Genomic DNA, 22,224 nt, shown 5'->3' on the forward strand with positions numbered 1-22,224 from the left:
TAACAATTAATAATATTTTTATCATTGGCTGAATAAATTAACTGTAGATGACTTACTTTTAGCTCATCTTTTTTTTTTATTTTAATTTCCATTAAATCGACGCTCTATCTATTTTTAAAACAAAACGAATGATCAAAGCATATTATTTATATAAATATAATTTTTTTTAATAAAAATCAGACTTAAAATTACAATTTAGACAAATTAGTTAAATATGTTAAAAATTATATTGCAGTCATAATAATTGCTTTTATGGCAAAATTTTTATATAATTTTTTTATTTATTGAGTATTATAATGATGATGATTTTATTCCTTTTTTTTTGTTGCTTAAATTAAATAATTTTAATAACTTCTATAAAAAAAATACATAATAAAAAATATTTGCTATATATATAACTTTTCTACTTGATATCAGCCAACAATTCAAGTCTTTTTGGTTCATCTTGTCCCAATGTCAATTCTTCCACATCAAATAACTCCGCATCCGGATTGACTGGTGCTGCCTGATCAGCCATTATGTCATTTATAGCAATGTCATTTGACAAATCAATCGGCACACTCTCGTACATATCGATTTCGTTTGTCAAAATATTCTTATCATCCAAACTAACGATGCCACCCCATTCAGATTCGAGTCCTTCATTCTTAGTGGGGGTGTCACCACCCTTCTCCTCGGTATCAGCGGCGTCTTCGTTGTCATCTTCATCATCTGAAGATGAGACATCTTCGCGCAATGAATGGGATTCTTGATTGTATGGCTTTTGTGTTGCCTCTTCAATGGTCTCCTCGTCCCTAACATCGTCATCATCAGCATTGTCGTCGGTCGATACCATCTTTTCAACTTCATCGGCAAAACGCTCCTCGTCCGCGTCGGCCATTGATAATTTCTCTCCAACCGAATCCACTAAAGCTTGCATCTGTTTCTCGGCAATGACTTCTTGTAGTTCTTGTCGTTTTTCCAGTAGCTCCTCGAGCTCTTCGACAGCATCCTCAGCATTCTGATTTACGACGATTGATTCATTAATTTCGCCATTACTATCGTCCTTGCCGCTATCATTTTCTCCATCATTTTCGGAGGAGGACGAGGATTCAGCAGCAGTAGAGGAGGACTTGATGTCTTCGTTCTCATTAACATTTTCCGCCTCCACGGGTTCTGAGAGTTGTTCGCTTTTTATTGCATTGCCAGCTAGATTTGGAGTATCCTCGCTAAGGGTGGCTACAACTTCGGTATCTTCCAATCCTTCGGTGGTAGTTGGAGATGGGGTGTCCTCTTGAAGTTCATCACGCTTGACAGGGCTGTCAGTGTCGATGGCATTGTTGTCCAATGATGGCATCCCGGTGTCCAACATTTCTGTGGTAATTGCTTCTGTGGTAATCTGTGTTTGTTTTTGTTGTTTTTTTTTTTGTGTCAATGTGTTTGTGCAAAGGACAATGATTTTATTTTGTGCGTGCGTGTGTTTGTGTTGATATGAGGAAAAGTGCGTGAAATTGAAAAAGAAAAATTGGAATTTTTTTTTATATATTTTTTTGTTTTTAAAAATTTTATCACAAAAGTTTGATGGTAAAAAAAAAGAATTATAAAGGACGTCGAAAAGGACACTCAGGGAGAATGTATGACATGCGGTTGGGTAGCCTTGTTTATTGCTTGGTTAATTTTATGCTTGACAACTTTACTGTCAGCGGCGATGGCGTGGCTGTAATTATGATCGAGTTAATTAGTGATGCGTTTTTATGTTTGTATGGGTTTATTATATTTTCCTTTTTTCATGCAATTTTATATCAATCACCAAGGAACAAGGACAAAAATGAATTTTAAAAAAATAAATATGATACACTTTTTAATCCATCAATCTGCAGTTGATATACTCACCACAAATGAACAATAAAAATTATCAAAAAAAAAAAATAAAGTATTTCGCTCTTGGGAGTATCTACGAGTGATTGTTAAACGCGAATGATTAATTCAATCCTTCAGATTCTATCTTTTATACAGAGTCGCAGAATAGAGCTTGAATTTCTTCGAAATGTTGCAAGCTTTCTTAGTAATAACCCCTCCACTATTTCATTATTCATCTAGAAAAACAACAAAACTTCAACCAACGATGATACATGTATCTGATGAATATCTGTTGATTGTTGCTAGCGATGGTGGTTTTGTGTGATTAATATTTCAACTACGTAGTCAGTTGATCACCAAGTAGTGATGTCACCTTCAGAATGGATGCGCGATCGGAATTAAAGTTCAATTTTTCAAGAGCTTTTTGTGATATTTTCAACAATAGTTACATTATTTTATGATAATTTTGATGAAATTCTGTAGAAATTTTGATGTTTCACGCGGAAGTGTGAAATAAAGAGAGAAATTATTGAGGGTGTGAAAGATATAGACATGTATCTATCATCAGCAACATGTGTTTGTCAGCAATAGAGGGCGAATGGTATCGGATTTAAGAGACTTTTTTTTGTTTACCTCATAGATTGATTTAGAAAAATCAGGTAAGAGCTGGTGTTTGTTTTGATACTGAGTCACGTAGTATAATATTTTTTTTTTTTTTTGTTTTTCGAACCGGAATAGAAATATCAGTATGCCTTTATACAAATATGCATGCTAATCGCAGAATGATTTTTTATGATAATGAGGGATTCCCTCTTTTTTCGGTGATTGGAATTTATAATTTGAAATGTTTTGCGAATGGAAATAAAAATTAGAAAATTGAAAATAATTATTTTTTATGGGATTTTGGTTGGTTGAGTAGAAAATAAAAATTGAGTTTATAGTACAGGTATTTTGTTTTATTTATTTATATTAGACTAACGTTGTTCCTATAGTTTAAAAATAAGAATATTAGAGAGCTTAATTTTATGATTTTGCAAATAAAACTGAAATTTTCTGTAAGTAACTATCATAAATATAGAAATATCAATCCAAACATCGGTGCAAATGTTATTTTATAATAGATTAAAGTATAACCATTCTATGTCAACTAAAATATATGAAAATATATTGATAAAAATGTAAATATTTTTTTTTAATTCACTAATCTAATAAGGTATCAAAAAGTATTTTGGCCCACATAGAAAATGCATTACGAAAGGATATTGAAAAATGTATTTCTTTTTCTGCTTAAAAAATGCAAGCCCTGATAACAACTTATCTCGAAATTAACCCATTTTCACATAACTACTGAACGTTCTTTTATATTAACAAGAATTAATTTTAGTTTTGTTATAGTAATTAAGAAAGCAAATATAATCTTAGGTTCAAAACAGGATATTTTCTTAACAATTTCAGTAAAATTTTTAGAAAAAAAACTTCTAAGGAACTTCAGAACTTTTACCTTAAATATAAACTGGGCGGCTTACGGGTAGAGATTGCAATCCCGGGATGATTTTCCGATCCCGGGATTTCGGGATTTGAAAAATTGAATCCCGGGATCCCGGGATAATCCCGGGATTTGAAAAAAAAATACATTCTTCATAAAAAAACAAACAAAACAAGTAAAACAAAAAAAATATAGATAACAAAAACTAAAAAATATTCCTAATAAAATAAAATATTCCTAATGGAATAAAATATACAGGGTGTCCCAAAAGTTAACGTCGAAACGGTAGATAGAATAAGTGGTGACAGTTATCAGAAAAATAATAAAAAAAATCGCAGCCATATATTTTGTGAGTTATGGGCATTTGAAAAAAAGTCGAAAAAATGGTCACCCTGTGACGGTTTTTCATGTGCCGTGACTACAAATCTTAAGTTTTCTCATTTTTTTTTTCTTTTGCTACGCAACCTTGAATAACCCTGCTACCAAATGCATTCAAAAATTTTAACTCAACTGCATCAGTTTTAAAGCAAATATTACTTTTTTGCCCAACTAAGTACTAAAAAATTTTGACATGACTCTAATTCAATGAACCGTAGTGTAAAAAAAATGCTCTACGATGTTTCGGCAAGTTACCTTAAAAGTTGGTGTGTTCAATTTTCTTTTCAAAATGGTATAACATTGTTGAGAATATTCCATAAATAACTGAGATAAAATTTTTTTTCTTAAGAAATCTGACTTTTTTATTAGGTAATTTTCCCATATTATTTAAGTTTTTGTGTTCTGAAAGGTTCTGAAAGGGTAAAAAGCTAAGCATATCCATTCTTGTAGTTTTGAGATAAATGCAATTTTCTTTTAGGGTATACAGCGGAGTTACATCGTTGTGGTCATCTTCATTGAATATTTTGATCCACTTGGAATTGGAAATGCGATGTTTTTAGTTAACATATAAATGAGGCATTGTTTCACTAAGTCAAATATACCCTTAACTCAATTTTGGATTTTTGACTCATACACCCTTTTTGCTTAGTACGGCAGCAATGCAAAGCAACCATTCGTTAACGAACCATAGCCGTATTTAGGGGGAGGGGTTTGGGGGTTTAACCCCCCCCCCCGAAATTTTTTTTCAGAAAATCAAAAGATATATATTATAAACAAATATAAGCCTAATATGTGCAGCACTAAATGGTTTGTTTTTGTATTTTAGTGATTTGATTACCTATCTGAAAATCTCCCTTAAAGTCTCTACCAATTTTGTATCGTTAAAGAAGTCGATGAAGTTTTATAATGGAAAACAAAAATTTTTTGTACCATTACAAATTTTGGTAAGGGATTTTTCAAAAAACGAGTTTTTGTCTCTTTGACCATTTCCTTAAGCACCATGCTAACATCTTAAAATGCTCTTTAAAGAACCCTTTAAATACCAGACTAAACTATACTTTTTCAAAGGGTTTCGGTGCGCCGAACTCGAATCCAAAGACAGACATTAGTGTCCGACCGAAGGTCGATTTTCATCCGAAGCCGAAGCCGAAGCCTAAGGTTGAAAAAAGTCAAGAATTCTCCTCCAAAATTCAAAATTTGAAATTTTGTTCGGCGGCTACTATGCGGCACACATTTGTTTTGAAATTTTTGAATACCTACCGAAGAAAAAATTGCAATCTTTTCTTAGATATTCAAAAATTTCAAAAACTGAAATTTTTTCCAGTGCCTAGTACGATGCTCGATATAATAAACAGAACCTTCGGCTTCGGCCAAAACTTCGGCCTAAAATAGCCGAAGCCGAACGTTTGGCCGAATGTTGTTTTTTTGAGCGAATTCTGCCGAAGCCGAAGGCCGAATCCGAAGCTTCGGTCGGACACTAACAGACATATTCGACCACATCTCGTTTTTGAAATATTACCGTTAAATTTATTTAAATCTTTCCGACATCTTTTCTACTGTCCGAGATATCTTCAGCTGCTTGTTACCCACTTTTGTTCAATGTTAAGCTTAAATCCAGTATATAAGCGAAAATTAATGTAGGTATCCATTTATTCAGTATTGTAGTACCTATGTACAACATTTAATAACGAAGAAAAATAACAAAAATAATAAAAAATTATTAAAATTATTTTTATTAAGTAGGCGAAACGCTTTATAAATTTGGAATTGAGGTCACTTGAACTTTAAAATTGTATGTACCTACAACATTTCGTTATTTTTTTGTTTCAAGTTATAAAATTGAACAATTTCAGTTTATTGTTAAATTTCAAAGTGAAGTATAATTAGCTCATGCCAACAACTTGGAAAAATTAATAAGAAATACTTCATGCGTACATACATTAACTTCTTTTTCCAAAATACAATGTTTTTTTTTTATCCTTTTTTTTTGCAAAAAAAAATTTCACAAAATTTTTGAGGTGGATAGAGACAGTTTGACCTGTCAAATTTCAAATAATGGCTTGAAGTTGCTGAAATTTCGTATTTGCCAGATAAACTAAAGAATCGCGTTCATAAAACTTTCTAATTATTTTCGATTCTACGATTTCTAGCAAGGGGGCCATTTTACCTTGGGGTGCCATTTTAGGCCACTTTCCCCTACTTTGATATTTTTGGAAAAAATGTTTTAGTAAAAAAATTTGACAATTAAAAATATCTCATAAGATATAAATTCTTGATTTTACCTAAAGTTGAACATATTTTGGATTTGTGGTTAAGTTCATTTATCTTTGCCGCCGGGTACAAAGGGGTTAAGTCACAAAATTACACTTTCCGGGTTTCGATGAAATAAGAATAACCTCTTTTTTCTCTTTTATTTGGTAGCAAAAACATTAATTTAGAACAACTCTTTTCTATAAAAATAAGAGGATCAATGCTCAAAAGTTCATCGATTAGCTCAACTTCACATTTTCAGGCAAACTATCAATTATGACTTAACCCCTTTGTACCCGGCGGCAAAAATATATAAGTCAACAACATTCTCTCCAACCTAATTGGTGTAGAATACAATTTTGAGAAAAGTAAGTCTAAAATATAACTTGATTTGCTCAAATACCTTAACAGGAATCTACTGAAAAGATGACAAAAGAAAGACAGTGAAGTTAACATTACATCGTAGACTATAATTTTAAATTTACTAATTTTAATCAACAAATAATCCACTTAATCAGACTTGCTTTGATCTAATTCCATATAAAGGAGGTAATGTATGAAATATAAAATCAATAAGTGTCTGAACTTAAAAATTATGGTCTTTTCGTTTTTATCGGCGGCGACAGGAAATATTTCGCTCAAACTAAGCTTGAAATAATGAAACCAAAGGTGTTGAGATTGGGTACGTTATAAATTTATTTCAGTTTTCGACTAAATTTCATTGCGTATAAACAAAAACTATATGGTACAAATCGCAGAAGATTAGAAGAAGGTTGTGGTAAGTACCACGTTTTAAGCTTTTTATGTTAATTCATTAAATGGGCCTTTATGAAAATTGCATATAAGTCTGATTAGTTTTTCCCTATTTTATCTAAATTCTTTTGGAGCTTTGGATTTAATAATAGTTTTTAATTTAACAACAAATTTTTGCGAAAATGTCAGTTATCAACATGTTATTCTAATCGGCGAACCCCACAAGCGGATCACTAGTGTGAAGCAGTAACGTGGGATAGTTATGATCCCCTCGACATCGAGATCATAACAGCGCCGAGAAAAAGGAAGAAGAAGATTCTAATCGCTTCAATCCAAGATTAGAAATTTGAATGCATTATTCAAGATGAATAAGAAAACCTGAGGAGGGTAATTTTTTAAATTAACTATATCCGCTTAAGATATTCGTGTCTTAACTCATTCAACGATGAAGAATCATCTTCATGGTCAAATGAGCTGAAAAAAAATCTAAACTGAGTCATAGAAATAGTCTACAATATTTTTGGGGAAACTTTCATAAAAAGATGTGTTAAGTCGCATTTACTATAAACTCATAGTCCTTACTCAGAAAAGACGATTTAAATGCCAGTGTAATATCAGTGAATTTTTAAAAATAGATATTGATAGAAGGACAGAGGGACTTTTTTTGTAAAAATTGGAAACAATTTAAAACCTTAAAGGTCCAGAGCACCAAAGTCATACTGCTTTACTTTAAAAACAATAAACATACCTATATAAAAATTGTTTAAGTATGTAGTGAATACATTTTCAGGCCTTTAATGAAAAAAATAAAACTAAGCAAATATTAACTCAAACTAAATATCATTTCTAGTTTTTCAAAAAATGAATGGCAATTTTAAAAGACCCATCGTAAAATAAAATTTGAAAAAAAAAGTCATTAGTGAGTAGCCCGATATAAATACTACGATTTATTTCTATTACCTGCTACACATAAACAAAGGGAAAATAATGTCTCATACATGAGATCTGATATCATTACCAAACCACAAGTATGAACTATGTTCCGTATTCCCCCAACAACACCTGCCCTTCGAGAAATATTAGATATTGATTTTTTTTCTATCGGCGGCGTAGTGCGGCTATACTTCTAATGGAATACTACAAAGTACAAAGTCAAGGTGAGTAAAGTATAAAAATGTGACAACAAAACGCAATAATGTTGTAACTAAAACTATACCTATAATAAAATAAATGCAAAAAGCAGAAACCGCTGTCACAGCAAATATTGACGAGTAAAATGACTAGCAGCAGATTTCCAGCGAAATTCAATTGGATTGCTCGATGGAAACGCAAAATATACTGACCACATGGCAGATATTAACATGGAAGGCGCCTATCTAATCATTCGGACAGAGACAAGAAGCTCATATTTCCAACGCAATTTTGTGTTTCTGTCACTTTGATTGAAATTCATTTTTACTTATATAAATGAGCTTTTGAAGATACCATTAAAATTATTCAAGTAGGTCATCACTTCTTCATTATTCAGCCATTAATCGTTTTTCAACTGATAAGTCCTGACGACTTTTTTGAGGGATCTGTTAATAAAAAGCCACACGAAATACATTTATTTTTTATTATTCAATACTTCCGCAAATTAAATAATACTCTTAACATCTCAACGCAATAAACAATTGTAAATTAATAAATAGCTTGAGGGAGACACAAAATTATTTCGATTATGAGATTTATGGGAAAATGAAAAAAAAAATATTTTTTTTAACCAAATCCTCTTATGAAAAGTAATTTGCATATTAAATGACATCTTTGATAATCTTTTTTTTTTTTGATTCACACAAAAATAAATATTTTTTTTTATCCCCCCAAAAACTACAAAATAACAACAACAATAATAGTCGAATAAAATATCCCTTTACCACATAACATTGTCTCCAGCTCTTTAAAATATGCATTTGGCATATAAAAATTGATGTACGCCATGCCAAGTGATGGCCGACAATTTTATTCGGCGGTTAATTTTAACATCCTGGCTGTGGGTATTAATACCTCACCACATGACAACCGAGTATTAAAATTCATATCCTATCCTATTCAATTAAATATTAATATAAAATAGTATTTGCCATTCATTCATTATATTTTTTCATAAAAAACAAAAAAAAAACTGAAAAAAACGAAAATACTTTGTAACATGAACTTTAATATCCTGTCAACTCTTAACAGTCTAGGACACAATAATATAACCCTTAAACAGTGATTATATTTTTACTTGTTGCTCGTTTTTATTGTAAGTACAAGACCCACCCAATAATCATTTCAAACATAAATTTTGAAAATTTCTTATAATTATAGTTTCCTGAATTATTATTTTTAAGTAATACTCGTATTAAAATCTTAAAGTTTAAAAAAAAACTAATTTTCATAACATTAATAAGCCAGTTTTCGAAACATTTAATTAATAAAAAAAATTAAAACAATTTCTAATTTTAATTTTTTGAAGTGATAACGTCTTATAAATCGATGAACCAGGGTAGCATCCACGAAAAAGTGACGCCATTTATACCCGTTCCACTTAAAATTTTTAGTAGTGCGGCAAAAATTTCAATTAAAAATAAACTATTAGAGATACAAAAATCTTCTTTAGCCAGGGGCGTACACTCCCTTGGGGCAAGCGGGGCGACGCCCCGGGGCCCCCGACCGCACTCAGGGCCCCCACTGGAGACAATGCAGGAAAGGAAACTGTTAGCAGAAATTGAGTAACGAAGTTAATTAAAAGGTATTTCAATCACTTCGGATATTTTATATATATAATTTTATCTTAGGGCCCCAAAAAATATGACTTGAAAAAACTTTATAACCACAAATAATACATTAGGGGCCCCAAAAAAGCAAAAATCAACTTCAAGCCAGGGTCCTGCAGGGGCCGCAAATGGACTTAAAAAAAATAAAATAAAAAAAAAATTGTTTTTTTAATTAAATTATATTTGTTAATGGATTACTAAATATTACTTTAGGAGCCCCAATCAAATATTAATTTGAGGGCCCCAAAATCTATTACTAAGGAGCCCAAAAATATTCATCAAATTTTCTGATGACATGACAAATATTATTTGAGGATCCTCAAAAGCTATTACTTATGTGGTTCAAAACAATCAAATGGAAAATTAAATATTAATTTAAGGGCCCCAACATAAATACATCAGGGCCCAAAATAAAACATTACGTTCTTGGTGGCATTCCGAATATTACATCAGTACAGAGGCCCCAATACCTATTAATTCTTGGCTCCAAAAAAATTATATTATATTTTAGGGGCCTCTAAGCACTTAATTGTGAGGCCCCAAAAATAATTTTTCAGGGGCCCCAAAAGAAATAAACTATGTTTGATGATGGAAAATCAAATGTGGACACATTACTTCAGAAAAGAGGCCCCAAGAACTATCAATTCTAAGCTTCAAAAATTTTTATTTTAGGGGTCTCTAAATATTTAATTTTAGTTTTTCAGGGGCCCCAAAATAAAAAAAATTATGTCTGATGATGGAAAATCAAATATGTATGTATATATTACTTCAGAACAGAAGCCCCAAGACCTACAATTGTAAGCTTCAAAAATTTTTATTTTAGGGGTCTCTAAATATTTAATTTTGGGGGCCCCTAGTACAAGTATTTACTACTTTTAAGATTGAAGTTTTATGTAAAAATAGCAAAGTGCATTACAACATTTTAAAACATTAAAATAAACCTAAAAATAAATAAGCCATACAAAACAAAAAATGTATGGCGTATGCGTACTTTTTTTGTATCTAAGGGGCCCACAAATATCAAAGGGGCCCCAAAATATAGTCTTGCCCCGGGGCCCCGACGAATCAACGTACGCCACAGTCTGTAGCTTATTTAAAAGATATCAACCTAAAGTTGTATAAAAATGTAGAATTTTTTTTTAAATTTAGTCATTTAATAGTAAAACAAAATTTAAAAAAGTGGCTATTTTCTAAACGTGACAAAAGTGCTTGCAATATTCATTTTTCGGGTGGTTAATAATTTTTTACTATGAAAAAAAATCTGTTTTTTTATTTTTTTTTCTTAGCTTTAAGTGTTAAAACTAGGAAGAGGGCTCCTAAAACGTTTGATTTTTATTTTTTTTCAAATGCTGTGTAAATATTTAAACCAAAAATTAAAAAAAAAAATTTAAAAAATTATTTTTTAATTGTTTAATTTAATGTTTTTTGAAACACTGTTTTTTGCACACTTTTTCGACTTCAAATTGCATAGAAAAAAAAGATTCCTACGTAATCAAACCAAGCTCAGCTGATTCAAAATCCTTATATATTTCTTAATAAAAATCCAAAAGCTCAGCTGCGTCATTTTGCATCCAACTGAGCTAGAGCGATTTGATTTGAAAAGGTCAGTCAATTTTTCGACATTTTTTTTCATGTGTGAAAATAAAATCTTGGAAAATTGGAGTTCTTTGTTTTGTAAGTGGTGGATTTCAATAACATGATTTTTTATGAATATATTGGGACCAAGGAGATGGAAAAGAGAAGAAAACAAGCGATCCAAACGCGTTTTCGAGAAGAGCTTGGACTTGATGTGGATAAACCAAAGAAAGGCTATGGAAATACTAATAACACTGGTCAACAAAATTGAACTTTTTTTTGCCACAAGAACCAAGATATACTTTTCTAGAGGTTTTTGATGTGCTGAACTCGAATCTGAAGTCAGAAAAATTTGATTGGCCTCCGTTTTTGAAATATTACCGTTATAAAATGCTAAAAAACGTCATTTTGGCTGTTTTCGAGCTTCTGTTTTTATGTACGGTAATTCATTGCATACAAATTTGTAACGGTGATTATAAGAACAGATATTCTTCTTTCAAAAATTTTAAAATTTTCCCTATATCTCTTTAGTTGCTCGAGATATCTTAAGTTTCAGTTAATAAGCTAAAGAGAAACTAAACTTAATCTAAAGTTTAAGTCACTGGTAACAGAATTTTTGCCCCAAGAACTAAAATATAATTTTCTAAAGGTTTTTGGGTTGCTGAACTCGAATCCGTAATCAGAAAAATTCTATTAGTTTCCGTTCTTAAAATATAACCGTTATAAAAAAAACCTTTTTTTGCATTTTATAACGGTAATATTTCAAAAACGGAGGCCCATAGAATTTTTCTGATTGCGGATTCGAGTTCAGCAACCCAAAAACCTTTAGAAAAGTTTAGTTGGGTTCTTGTGGCAAAAAAAAGTTTAATTTGGTTGGTCAGTGCTTTTTCTGAGTCGAAGACCACTCATTAAATTTTAAATATCTCGGGCAGTAAAAGAGATTTCGGAAAGATTAAAATATTTTTTGGAAGAATAAAACCAGTTCTTATAGGCTCTGATAAAAATTTTTTTCATAAGGAATTACCCCACATAAAAACATAACCTCGAAAACAGCCAAAATGACGTTTTTGACATTTTCTAACGGTAATATTTTAAAAACGGAGGCCAATAAAAATTTTCTGACTTCAAATTCGAGTTCAACACATCAAAAACATATAGAAAAGTATATTTTGGTTGTTGTGGCAAAAACCTTGTTGACCAGTGTAATGGAAACACTTAAAGGAGAACAATCAGATGCAACCGCTCGAATAACTGGAGTCAATGGAGAAGTTATTATGATGCTGAAAATAATACCTACTGAATGTTTTGAATTGCAGGGAAGTAGTGAATGCAGTTAAATTTGGAGAGTATACTAAGAAAACAGCAGAGCTTCTAAAAAAAAGTATCCTGAAAAACTACGCACGCCTACTCTTCACAAAATAATGGTCCATAGTCAAAATATCATCGAATATCAATCACTTCCACTTGGAGAACTGTCAGAAGAAGCCCAGGAGTGCAAAGTTAAAGACCACAAGAAGTACAGATATCAAAATACGTGCAAAGTTTCAAGGATTTGGCAGAATGAAGACCTATTTAACAGCTTGCAACCTCATCGGATACACCTATTTCTTCCTTAAGGCATGTAAGAAACCAAAAAGATCTGCAAGAACAATACTCTCCAGAAGTGATGAGTTTATTACAAATTACCCCGGATTTAGATGATAGTTTTAAAGAAATCTAGTGTTTTGTATGTCTTAATTTGTTACTTTTATCTTTTTCCACTGTTTGACTTGTAATATATCACTGAAATACATTATAAATGTACTCTTCTATAAAGAAAAATAAAAAAATTGCATAAAAATAAAAAACAAAAAAAATACTTTTCTACCCACTGTTTCACTCGAATTGGTTCCTTTCCTTTTTCCCCACTGTGTCACCTAACTCAGATTACTTCAGAAATTGATCTTAGACGATTGTAATCAAAATACCATTATGTTTACAACCTTATCTAAAACTTCTTATTTTAACACCAAATTCTGAAACACCCTGTAAAGTTTTTTTTTTTGAAACTCACAATTTTCATAGCCTTGGAAATTTCCTTCAAGATAAAAAAATTTTGGCGATGTCTTTATTTGTTTAGAAGATATTAATTTTGCAAGCAAAAAAGTCAAAACGGGCCACTGTGCGTTGTAGAAAGTTGAATTTTTTTTAAACGATAGATAAATATATTGATAGGCTGACAAAAAAATTGAACACGACCGACTCAGTTGGTATTGCCATGTTCAAAGGAGAGATCCTGAGAACCCTGTCAAAAAAGCAATATCATACAACGTTCCAACACGAAATAATAAGAAAGGTAGGCCTAAAAACTCCTGGTACAAGCAAATGCAAAAACACCAGCATTCAGTTGGCCTCAGAAACGGAACAATACAAAACCGGGAGGCTTGCCGCCGATTTCTGAGGTCAACCCGGCGAACCCCACAGGCGGATCACTAGTGTGAAGCAGTAACGTGGGAAGGTTATGATCCCCTCGACATCGAGATCATAACAGCGCCGAGAAAAAGGAAGAAGAAGAAGATAGGCTGACAATAGTATTGAACAAATTCTAAATAATTTCAAAATTAAGTTATAAATGTTTTTTTTTTTAACAAAAACATGAGGTAGACCTTTGACAAGGTAGTGACTATGGATAGGGGAAATTTTTTTTTTGACAATTTAAAAAACCTCATTCGAAAAATAATATAAAAAAGTTAGGGGTCTAATACGGATTTTTTTAAGTCTCTGCGTTTCGAAATATGAATTTTTGAATAACACCTACTTATTTTTGGGCATTTTTGGGTGAGTTTTTTTATTTTTTAAATTTTTTGTAGAGTTAAAAAAATCTCAAACTTATAGAACATGTAGTCTATAACCGTGCGCATGCATGTATTTTGACCGAATAACGGGAAAAACTATTTTTTTTGTCCCAAGTTTTTTGACCGTTTTTAACCGATTTTTATTTTAATTTTTTTTTTTCTTCAACAAATAAATGAATAAAATTAATGCTGTAGATAGATAATCAATTCAATTTCGTAGTCACAATTTTGAGATAACGGTAAAATAAAGTTCTTTTTTTCCACAAGTTCTTTTTTTTGATCTAGAGCAGATAAAAATTTTATTTAACTTTATTGAGCATGCTGTTAATATTACCTTTCATTTGGTATATCACACATAACCTATGGAAATCTGTTGCCCATGAACAGAACAGCCACCAGTGCACTGCAGTGTGATAAGTACCGTAATCTCAGTTTGGAATTTCGAAATGGTTGACTTTAAAAAAATCTAACTTTTTTTGTAGTCATCAAAGAAATATCATTGAAACATCATATGAAAAGTGAAATAATAAGCTTTCTTATGATATAAAATTTAATAAGGGTTGTCACAGAAAAAAATTAATTTAATGGCGTGACAAAATAAAAAATATTGATATTTTTGCTTTTTTTGATGAAAACTTATTGGGTTCAAAAAATTCTATCTCTTTTTGTAGACGTCGCACAGACATGGGCGATATAAATATTTTGAGCTGAAATAATAGGCTTTCAGATGGTATACAATTTATTATAGGTTGTCATTTAAAAAAAATGGATTTTTGGGTGATGGAAGTAGTTTTTTTCACTTTTTTCATAAGAAATGATTGTATTTAATAAATTATTTTAATACTTTTTGCGCATTGTAAAAATTTAAAAATGGTTTTATTCTTTAGAAGAAATATTTGGCTTTTCAATGGTATATTTTTTTTTAAGCTTTTCAAATAAAAAATTAATATAGTGAGAAAAGTAAAAAAATTGAAATAAATAAACTCTTCAATTGACTCATTTTAAACAAAAGTACACAACCTGTTTTCTTACAACGTTATCACTTAAAATCATCGTCCGTAAACAGGCTTTACTTTTTCATTTACAATCTCGTCAGGACAACTTTTTTATTAGAACTCCTTTAATAAAATAATTATAGTTCGTGTATACAATTTATTGTCCTACACTGTTTCAACATACATCAGGCAATTGCAATTATCACTAAACCACATAAATCTGGTGAAGAGTTAAAATTTTGAACTTTACGACGGACGAGCAAGAGAGGCAGGCTAACAAAAATGTATTATTTTTTTAATAAAATCACCGTCAAAGTGCCAAACAAAATTATCAACAATGTTATATTTTTTTTTTTTTTTTTCTCTTATTTTGTTTGTATTTTGTAGATATATTTTTTTTCTACATGCATAAATTTCAAATTAAAATTACATATATTTTGATTAATTATTTCATTTAATATTCGAATAATTGACGTTGCGGGTTAGTGGATACCTAATGATCTACCAATTATGCATCTTTTGCAATTAATTAAACATACAACACAAAATGTGGTTCAATTCATATAAAATGAAAATTATATTACATAGAAAAACAAAAAAAAAAATTTAAATAAATATAAAAATATAATGATTTATTATAAAACAGTAGTAGGATGTGCAATCCTTTTTTTAGTTTTTTTGTGTTTATTGAGGAAAAACACAAAAAAATTATTCATGATGATTTAGACTCGTGTCGCCCAAAAATAACATCAAATTTAACAATATCGTTGTCAAAGTAAATTTATTTATAATTTTTTTTAATTTTTTTTTATTTTTTTGTCTGCTCGTAACTCGTACCTTTAAAAAAATATTAAAATTAAAAAAAAAAAATTAAAAATTCAGGTAAACATTTTGCGACGTGAATATTTAATGCCCCAGAATTTGTATTTCAATATTAAATAGACACAATTTGAAGGATAACCACGGGCAATTGGAGAGGTGACATAGGCGGTTATAAAGAGGTGGAGTTTTTCAGGAAAAACCTCAACGTTTTTGACACACAACACAACAACTAGACCAAAATTAATTTTATTCAAATTTGTTTCGTGTGATTATGGTCGGGCATGTAACATAGCAAATTGGACGTGCAGATAAATCCCAAAAGGTATAGTGTTCGCCAAGGGGAAGGGGAGTGGGTAAAGGGAAGGAAAGAGGGATCGACTGTAGGCGTTCATTGAATGCAATGAATTATTCTGACGATGAGGATGACGAAGAGGGTATAGGTTAGATGGCGCTGCTGGCGGTCGGGACAATCGGGATCTGCTAGAGAGCAGGAGGACGGAACAGAGAGAAAATGGAACGAAACAACACTGGAGAGCTTTGAATTAGTTGTATTTTGGTTTGTGCGGTTTCTGTGGTTTGGTACAACGATGATTGAATGCGTAATGAGGGGACTTTTCATTAGCAAATGGCTACGAAATTGTTAATACATAAAATTTGATTCATTGGGAGATTGCGGCCACCGACGATTGGTTTATTCATCCAATATCGAATTTTAACACACAAATTTGATATAGGAAAATAGGCTTCAATTTTGTTTTTTTATTGTATTTTTTTTTTTTTGTTAAATGTAATGGGATTGATTTGGATGTGCAACATGAACACAACACAGAGTTTACTCTCTAATTTGTTCTTTATGGCTAAACGAAATACGCACGTTTAACAGGTTACCATAATGATTAGCTTCAAATTTAATGGTTCTTTTTTATAGTTGAGTGGTTCGTTTTTGGACGGGAGAATTGTTTTTATTGTGTTTTGATGGAGATGCTGTAAAAATTCACTTTTGAATAGAGAACTTTGTGTTGTTGTTTTATTGAATTGAACTTTTAAAAATTAATTATTTTATAGAATTGAAAGAAAAAAAAAGAAAAATAACTTGCCAACAAATTTATTTTGGTAAAGGAGGGTAATTTAAAGATGAGGATTATTTTCTAAATGGTGAGTCGTAGATAGTTGATTTTTTGTTTATAGATAGATCAATTCTTTTTGGCTTTTTTTTTTACACAACGCAAGGTATAGGACTTTGAAAAATAGTAGGGAAATTTTTATCAGAAATTTGAGTTATACTAATGAAACGATTATAAAAAGGAAATTGTGAGTTTAAAACGGATTTTTTCTATGAATTTCGAAATATCACTTTTTTCTTATGAATATTTTTGAGTGTTTGTTTTATATTAAGGAGTTTCTGAAGACTTATAGGTGAGATTTGAATTATTGTTAGAAAGGTATCTTTTGTTCAAGGAAAAATATTCAGTTTTGTTGAACATTGTATAATTTAATAATAAGTAGGTAAAATGTCAAAATTGTTACTCATTAAAAAAATCCAAGAAATAGCATAATAAAAGTTCTAAGAGTATGTTTTACAAATTTGGAACTTTTTCGATTTTTTTTTTTTCATTTAATTTGAACAGTTCTAGACAAAACATTTTTTGTAATTCCTAATTTTATACTGTTTAAGAAAAGAAAAGAAAATTCTACTGAAACGCTTATTATGGCCGCCACTATAATATTGACGAAAAAAATGAAATTTGCATGTCTTTTTGTCAAAAAATGGCCTTGAAAATGATTTTTACACCAAAATGGACCAAACGCACCACTGTGATGCCCTCAATTTGCCACCGTTAAATTTATTAGTACAGGTAAAATAGTCCATAAAATCAAGAAATAAAAAAAAAAATTGTTACACTCATGAAACTTTGGCAAAAAGTTTTCTTTTGGGATAAGAACCATGTACAAAAAAATTCTATAAAAAAAAGTTGGGTGGAAGGGTGTTTTTTCGCGGACAAGAGGGAGGAGGTGAAGGTCAAAAATATACCTACTGAAAAAAATTGTTTGTCGAATATCATCGTATGACACATGTTTTCAAGGTAGTCTTTGATGCTCAATCTAATGACATAAAAATAAAGTCAATACTATTGCTCTAAGAAAAGTTATTGCCGATTAAAAACAAGGGTGCTTGTTTTTTGACTTCAACAAGTAAAATATAACCGAAACCCATGTGAAAAACATTCTACACTGTTAAAATTCGGGATGAAGGTTTTAGATAAAGCAGGGGCAAAGGATTAATAAAATTCTTAAAATTATTTTTGGTGAAAGGGTGTTTTTTTGATGGGTTAAGTTGTGTGTAGGTATCATAACAGCTGACTGAAATTTTATTAATTTTTAAAACTTTGTGTAAATGTTATGGTTGGTATAAGAATTAAGAATCTATAAAGTGTACACAATTATCTTGAGTCAAAGGTTGTTTTTTTTTTTTTTAAGAAATGATGAAATTCGGAATTAGTACCACAAAAACTAGGACAAAATTTTTACACCAATGCAAATTGGTAAAAATGTTTCATTTATAACAGAAACCAAGAACCCGAACAGTCTATACAAATAATTTAGGTTAAAGGGTATTTTTTTGGGAAAAATGGAAAAATCCGCTATAAGTCCGATAAAATCAATGGTATAAATGGTACCCTTACAAAATTCATTAAATATATTCTCTTTCCCATGGGAATTACGAATAATGTAAGTCTATAATTTTTTTTTATGTGAAAGGGTGTTTTTTTAGAAGTAAAGAAAATATGGGTATATTTGAAAAAGTGTGTAATGCAAGAGTAATATTAGTGGTACCCTATTAAAATTTAGTAATTATGTTACTTTTAAGATAAGAAACAATTATCTAAAGTGTTTATAAAAATATCATGGTTAAAAGGGTGTTTTTTTGAATGAAAACAAAAATGATGGGTCACCCTAATGAAATTTAGTAAAAACATTGATTTTAGGATAGAAAGCAAGAATAAAGAGTTTTCATAAAAAAAATTTTGGTGAAAGGGTGTTTTTTTTCGAAGAGACAGTAAAATCCCAATGGTCCGTATGTTGATTTGATTTTAATGCCACTAGATTCAACTATTCAGCATAAAAAATCAAATGATAATATCCCATAGGTAACCATCTTTTTTTCACCCCATTTCCCGCGAAAAAAAACATCCATCCATCCAAAAGCAAATATTTTGCCAAGTTCATGAGAGTAAAATAGTTTTTTTTGTTTTTTTATTTTTTGTACTATTTTACCTGTACTAGTTAATTATTAAAAATAATAAATACACATAAGTATAAAGCTTACAATAGGTGTAAGCACTTAGTGAAAAGCAGGTGACAAATAGCTGATTGTCTAAATATTTCATGAAAACTAAAAGCTTTAATAATCCTAGACACCCATATTTTTCTGTGTGCTTCTGATATAAGCTGAATTACAAGCTTTAAACAGTTAAGCTCTCTATTTTTCAAGACAAGATCCATTTTCTAAGAAACTTATTGAATGGTTGTAAAAAAATTCAAGCTCAAAAAAGCTTTCCATAATTAAAAGTCGTAAATTTTTCGCAAAACTTTGCTGCAAGTTAAGTTTAAGTTTAATCTGAAAATGCATTTAAAGCTCAATATTAAACTTTTGAAAATAGTAATGCAATGATATTGTTTTTTCAGACTTACACGTATATGGACAGCATTTGCTAGAATGTAATACCTAATAGAGGCTTAAAATAATTTATAAAATCGAATAATAAATTAAACAATATGTAGCCATTTATATAAACACATATTAAGATGGGTCACTGTGGTGTATACGTAATATTTTTTTTTTTTTTTATAGTATAATTTTACTATTTAATTTTTTTAATAAAAGCAAATTCTTTAATAAGTTCAATTGAATAGCATTCGTTTGTCTATTGACAGAAATTTTTAGAAATTTTTAAAATCTCAAACAACTGGACCGAGAAAATCCAACTCGTCTCCAAATCATTATCAACATATGCCAATCCTGTAATTTATCAATGTTACTAAAAAACTGACAAAAATTAACCTCTTCTATGAGCAATGAGAAGTCTTTACATGCTTCCAAAGTGTTCTATTCTTCGATCATTAAGCAAAAGAACATTTCAATGAGCCAGGGCAAAACTTTCAAAATGTTCCAATCACCAAGGGATGATGTTTTATAGATAAAAAAAATAGTTTAGGGAGAAAACTTTCGATACTTTCACATCCTAACCGTAATAATATGTTGTCACTATCGTCGTCATCGTCCTCGTCAAGCAAATCCTAGTATTTTCCTCCTCCATTTCACTTCACTGTTTTTTTTTTATATTTTTTTTATTTCAATTCATTTCCAATCAATTTTGGCATTAACGACTTTTCCAACCGATTGCCATCGTTGTCGTTGACAGCCGAGTCTTCTCTGTTTGAGACTAAGATCCTGAGACAGACACTAACATTTCGATTTGCGAATGAATGGAGAGGAGAAAAGAACAAGACACAAGAGTGTCTGTCCGCAGGGTACAAAAAAAAAGTCAAAGCACTTGGGTTATCCTGTGTTCTGGCTGGGGTTATCCTTTTTTATTCCGCTTGAGTCAAACATACCAAATAAAAAATTTCGCAAGCAAATTTATAAACCCAAGGAAATTCGCTGGAGCAGAAGAGTGTAGCTAGCACATACCGCGCGCCGCTCATCGATTTGAACTTAATACTCGTAACGAAAAATGTATACAATTTTATTTGCAAGGATTTGGGTTTTTTTATTTTATTTTTATTGGAAAGGGTAGCCAGAGCCAATAAAAAAGTGTAAAATGTCTCCCGGCTGGCGGAGAAGCTGCGAATTCTTTATTTTATTTTTCGGGAAATTTAACTACCGAATTGCTGCAGTAGATTTCCTCGAATCGAAAAAATGTTCATTGCGAATGATCATTGTCGTTGTAATAAAAAAAATAAAAAAAAAAAGAGTAAAATATTTAACTTTGCACGAAGAAGCCTCAAGCAACAAAGTCGTTTTCGCTATTTGTTTGTGATTTTTATTTGTGACTTGAATTTAAGGGTAATTTTAAGGACTCGTTGAAAAAATATATTCGGAACGTATTTTGCTAATATTTTATGAATTGAAAACTGATAAATAACTCATATTTTGGAATGGGATAGTTTTTCGTCTTGAAAATCTTTTAGTTGATGGTTGAAATTACTGGAATCATAACATTTAAATATTTTATCACCAATTTTGTCCAACCTAAATGAGAACTTTATTTATTTATTTTTTGTATTCTCAATTCAAATGATGAGACCTGAGAACGTGACGCGAAATTTTATTTCCCTAGAGGCAGTGTTTTTGTTTTTTTTTTTTTTTTCATTTTTTGTGGAGCAAAAGGCAAATTTATGAATCAGAAATTATTTTTGATTATCCTTTTGGAGTAATTTAATTTAATAAATAATGGATAAGGCTGGTAGGATTTACATTACTTATTTTGTAGCATTCGGGTGTTAAAAATGTTCAAATAGCAGATGATATGGTGGCATTAAAATAATATTTAAGTCTTGAACTGAAAATGAAATATGCATTTTACGATGACCTTTTTTTGTAGGTACTTTAAAATGTTAACTCTTGCTTTCAATTAAGTTGGTCAATAAATTCGTTTATATTTATGAGTTTCTTTGGTAGAGCTATGAAAACAGAAAAGATTCGAAATCGAATCCGGAATTAAGACTCTTGTATTTTCTTGGAAACCCATTTAAAAAATGTTTCTTTTGAAAACTTTGTTTAAAGACACTAAAATTGGCTGCGTACAATCATTTTGACATTCCAAATAAATTTTTTTTACTGAAAAATGACAAAATTAATTCTAGATTTAAAAAAAGTAATCTATACTAGAAAATATCTGAAGTACAAAATAGTACCAAAAATCAATTCAAAATAAAAATTAAAGATTTTTTTACTACAACAGGTAAAATATAACCGAAACCCATGTGATAAAATTTGGAATACAGATTTTGTATCAACTAGGGCAAAAGAATTCATAAAGTTTTTTAAAAATAGTTTTGCTGAAAGGGTGTTATGTGTGAATCATGTGTGAGAAAGGTTTCTAACAGCTGGCAAAATTATCTAAATAAAAGGGTGTTTTTGTTTAAGAAAAATTCAGAATAATTAATACAAAAAAAAAAAAATGTTTCATTTTTTAAGTGAAATATCTTTAGTATCGTAGTGATTTAAAACACGATGAAACGAAAAATCAATTGATTATAACTTTTTGTTTTAAAATATAGATGAATGAAATTTATGCTGTAGATAGGTAATAGAATAAACTATAATTGTACAAAATTTCAATTAATTTCATATACAAAATTCTGAGATAACGGTAATAAGATGTTTTTTTTTTCTAATCACGTTATATCTTTTGATCTAGTGGAGATAAAAGTTAAAGATATTGAGTTGGCTGATAATATTACCTTTCATTTGAAATATCACACAT

General features: G+C 30.3%; 1 protein-coding gene across 1 annotated transcript in view; it reads right to left on the reverse strand.

The window, feature by feature from the left end:
- Positions 1 to 386: 386 nt before the first annotated feature.
- The window catches only part of LOC129912775 (uncharacterized), a 132,430-nt gene continuing 110,592 nt past the window's right edge, over positions 387 to 22,224 (reverse strand). Inside the window, exon 6 of the mRNA XM_055991230.1 lies at positions 387 to 1,378. Within this exon, the coding sequence (XP_055847205.1) occupies positions 404 to 1,378 (975 nt within the window). The 3' untranslated portion in view covers positions 387 to 403. The remainder of the gene's footprint in view (positions 1,379 to 22,224) is intronic.

The sequence above is a fragment of the Episyrphus balteatus genome, chromosome 1 (genome assembly GCF_945859705.1).
Source record: "Episyrphus balteatus chromosome 1, idEpiBalt1.1, whole genome shotgun sequence".
Lineage (NCBI taxonomy): Eukaryota > Metazoa > Arthropoda > Insecta > Diptera > Syrphidae > Episyrphus > Episyrphus balteatus.